The sequence below is a fragment of the Crocuta crocuta genome, unplaced genomic scaffold, assembly GCF_008692635.1.
Source record: "Crocuta crocuta isolate KB4526 unplaced genomic scaffold, BGI_CrCroc_1.0 scaffold7, whole genome shotgun sequence".
Lineage (NCBI taxonomy): Eukaryota > Metazoa > Chordata > Mammalia > Carnivora > Hyaenidae > Crocuta > Crocuta crocuta.
The window spans coordinates 6,790,467-6,794,032 of NW_027531904.1; the positions used below are offsets into that span (position 1 = coordinate 6,790,467).

The window sequence follows — 3,566 nt, forward strand, 5'->3', positions numbered from 1 at the left end:
CCCTTTAGAGCCTGTTCTTCCCAGTACGACCAAAGGTTCCTGGAAGTCCAGTCCTTTCCCATACCTGTGTTTCTAGTATCACACAAAGGCTCAAAACCTCTACACCTTTATTATAGATTAGTAGAACACAGAGCGATGACAGTGGCAGGAGAGGCCCCGGCACAGAGTTCCGTTCCAGGCAGGACTGCACAGTGCCAGCTCCGGGCTAGGCCAGCTCGGCCGGCCCTGGCAACACAGGCATGACCTTGGCCACGCTCAGCAGTGGAAAGGCTCTTGGGCAGGGTGCTTGCTGGGACATGCTGCAGCTCCTGTCACAGGACAATCTTAAAGGAGCTGAACAGGAGAAGAGTAGGTCGGGTTTTCTGCTAGAAGAGGAGGGGACACACTAACCCCAAACTTGGCCACCTCTTCCCTAAGACCCCGTGGAATGGGCTGACCCATGTCTGTCCGTCCCCTTTGGAAGAGCTGCCCTGAGCCACTGAGGAACTGGGGCTTTCTCAGCCCGGCTGCCACCTCCCATCCCAACATCCCAGGCCCACATGCAGCAGATGGGGACCCAGAGATAACCAGAACGCAGGGGGACCACGACCCTTCTACCTGGCGAAGTCTGGTGAACGGGAGATGACGTGCTGGAACTCCGAGAGGTTGATGGTGCCATCCCGATCGATGTCGGACTCTTCCAGGATCTGGAAGAGGGAGAGCTTTGGGCCAAGTTCAAGCCCTTCCCTCCCGCTGCCTGGCCCAGCCCGGCTGCTTACGTTGTCGATAAGCTGTTTCATCTCTGAAACACTAAGCCGTGTGTCCTCGCCCTGTCCCGTGAGGCAGTTCACAAGTTGGCTCAGGTCTTCTCGGTTCAGGGTTCCATCGTCGTCAAAGTCTACGGACAGACACAGGAAGCCGGAAAGAATGTGGTCAGCGTGAGCTCCGAGGCTCCACAAGAGGCCCCCGGCTCCTGAGCAGGAAGCCACCACCAAGGTCATGTGGGGACAGGCCGTGACCTGCCAGGCTGCTCCCGGCCCTCACCGAAGATGCGGAAGGCATAGTGGGACTTGATGTCTGGAGTCGCCGTGTCACTGAACACACTGAGGAGGTCCAGGAAGTCCTCGAAGCTCAGGCTGTCCCTGGCCGGCGACGTGGAGAAGACCCTGCAGATTCGCTCCTTGAAGGGGTTGGCCTAGGCATGAGAGCCTTCTGTGAACACCATGGGATGTAGCCCAGGTCACACACCCCTCAAACCCTGCCGGGAACTGGAGGGAGCAGGTCCCAGTACCATGAGCTCGGACTCATGGGAAAGAATGATCAGTGCTTTGGGGCCAGCATGGAGGCTGGGAGGACCAGCTGACTGGGGAAGGGACAGGGACAGCTTCTTGGGAGTCAGTTTAACCCAAAGGCAGGCCTAGGACCAGAGAAGGAAGACGAAAGCATCCTAAGCAAAGAGAACAAGATGGGCTGGTTACCATAAAACACATTTACTTGAACGCTCGCTGTGTTACAGGCACTAGGCCAGGCCCTTTGCATAAAATTTTCACAGCAACCCTGTGGAGTGGCAGTTGGACTCTGGAATAGAGCTTCTCAAACTTTAATACAGTAGCTCAACCCCTTTTATTTATTTATTATTATTTTATTTATTTAGAGAGAGAGAGCAAGCACAAGCAGGGGAGGGGCAGAGAGAGAGGAAGAAAGAGAATCCCAAGCAGTCTCTGCACAATCAGGGCAGAGCCCGATGCAGGACTTGGACTCACAAATTGTGAGATCATGACCTAAGCCAAAATCAAGAGTCAGACACTTAACCAAATGAACCACCCAGGCGCCCTCAACTCCTTTTAAAAGGACAAAACTCTTTTTAAAGGGGCACCTGGTTAAGTTGGTTAAGCAGCCAACTTCAGGCCAGGCCATGATCTCACAGTTGTGGGTTCGAGCCCCACATCAGGTTCTGTGCTGAGAGCTCAGAGCCTGGAGCTGCTTTGGATTCTGTGACTCCCTCTCTCTGTGCCCCTCCCCTGCTCATACTCTCGCTCTCTCTCAAAAATGAATACCCATTAAAAGAATAAAAAATGTATAATAAAGGACAAAACTTATTTGACTCTCCAAGAATATGTCCAGGAATCTCAGTTTGAAAAACAGCATTCTAGTGAATTCCACTGGGTGTTTTTGGTAAAGCCCCTGTCCCCAGGAAATTAGGGCCAAATGGAGGAAAGGCCAGAATGGGGACCCGTGACCACGTGATCTCAAGATGAAGAGCAGAGGGAGGGTGGGGGCCTGGCACCTTGAGCTCTGGAAGGCTGAGGATCTGCTCCAAGGACACTCGAATCTGCAGAGACTCCTCCATGCTCCGGTGCTCCTGGGGAAGCAGCTCACAGAACCGCCTGTGGGCTCTGGCAGAAGGAGAGGAACCTGTTGGCAAACCTTCCTGTGTGTGTTACATGCCCACTCCTTGCCTTGCTGCCCGTTATGAAGCAGGTGAGGCGCTGAGCCACATACACAGAGCTTTTCAGCCATCAGGCATAAGCCAAATGGAGACATGCCACAAGACTACAGAATGGGAGTCCATTCATGCCATGGGTATTTACTGAGGGCCTGCTGTGTGCCAGGCACTGTACTGGGACTGGTTCTAGAGCTCCCTGAGGGGTGGAGAGGGTGCAGAAGGAGCCAGCAGTTGGCCCTGAAAAACAGGAGAAAAGAATCAAGTGGAAACCTCACTCTCATTTCACTCCAGGGATCTCCAGCCCCTCAAACCTCCCATTTTAGCAGCTACCGTAGACGATCTCTTCCTCCGTCCGCCCCCACCTCCTTCCCACTGGGATTATTTTTGCCAAGAGAAGCCAAAGAATCTCCTCACTCAAGTGCCTTGACCGCAAAAAGCTGGCGCAGGGTTAGGAAGGGGCTTCCAGCCCGAGCTCAAGCCCTCTCTCCCTTGGAGCGTACTCTTAGGCAAGTAAACAAACTTCTCTGAAACCTGTTTCTCGTTGTTCCCACACCTCCCTCTGGAGGATTAAATTAGATAATGTAGCCAAGCACTTCGCACAGTTGCTGGCGCACGGCGAGGGCTCAGTAAGCGTTAACGGTTACTGTGTATATTCAGGTCAAGTTGCGAGGGGCCAGGGCTCCGGGGAGGCGACGTCCGCGGAGCCCCTGCCGGGCTGGGGCAGGAAGTTCGGTTACGCAGGAGCCGGCGGAGCGCAGGCCCCGGAGCGCCCAGCCCTGGCGGAGGCTGGGGGTGGCTCTGCGGGGCGCATCGGGGGGCCCCCCGAGCCGGCGGGGAGGGCAGGATCAGGAGCACGCGTCAGGGGCGCCGGGTCCGGCTGGGCCGCGGGCCCCATCCCTCCCCCGGGGGGCGGTGGCCCTCGGTTAGCCCGTCTGTGGACAGGGCCCCCCGCGGTCGCCTCTAGAGGATCCGGGGGCTGAGGTTCGAGACGGCACTTACAGGAGGATCTCCTGCTTGGTCAGGAACGTCAAGTCCTGGAAAGCAAAGCGGGAGGGGTTCAGCGAGGCCTCCGGGAGGCCGCGGCCGCTCTGCCGCCCGCCCCGGGACCCCGCTCCGCAGTGCAGGCCCGCGCGCAAACTCC

General features: G+C 56.6%; 1 protein-coding gene across 1 annotated transcript in view; it reads right to left on the reverse strand.

The window, feature by feature from the left end:
- Positions 1-90: 90 nt before the first annotated feature.
- CIB1 (calcium and integrin binding 1) overlaps positions 91-3,566 on the reverse strand; it is a 3,731-nt gene continuing 255 nt past the window's right edge. The window contains exons 2-7 of the mRNA XM_077774265.1: positions 3,425-3,562; positions 2,267-2,375; positions 1,024-1,174; positions 759-877; positions 598-686; positions 91-333 (exon numbers count right to left, since the gene is read on the reverse strand). Coding sequence (XP_077630391.1) covers positions 312-333; positions 598-686; positions 759-877; positions 1,024-1,174; positions 2,267-2,375; positions 3,425-3,562 — 628 coding nt within the window. The 3' untranslated portion in view covers positions 91-311. The remainder of the gene's footprint in view (positions 334-597; positions 687-758; positions 878-1,023; positions 1,175-2,266; positions 2,376-3,424; positions 3,563-3,566) is intronic.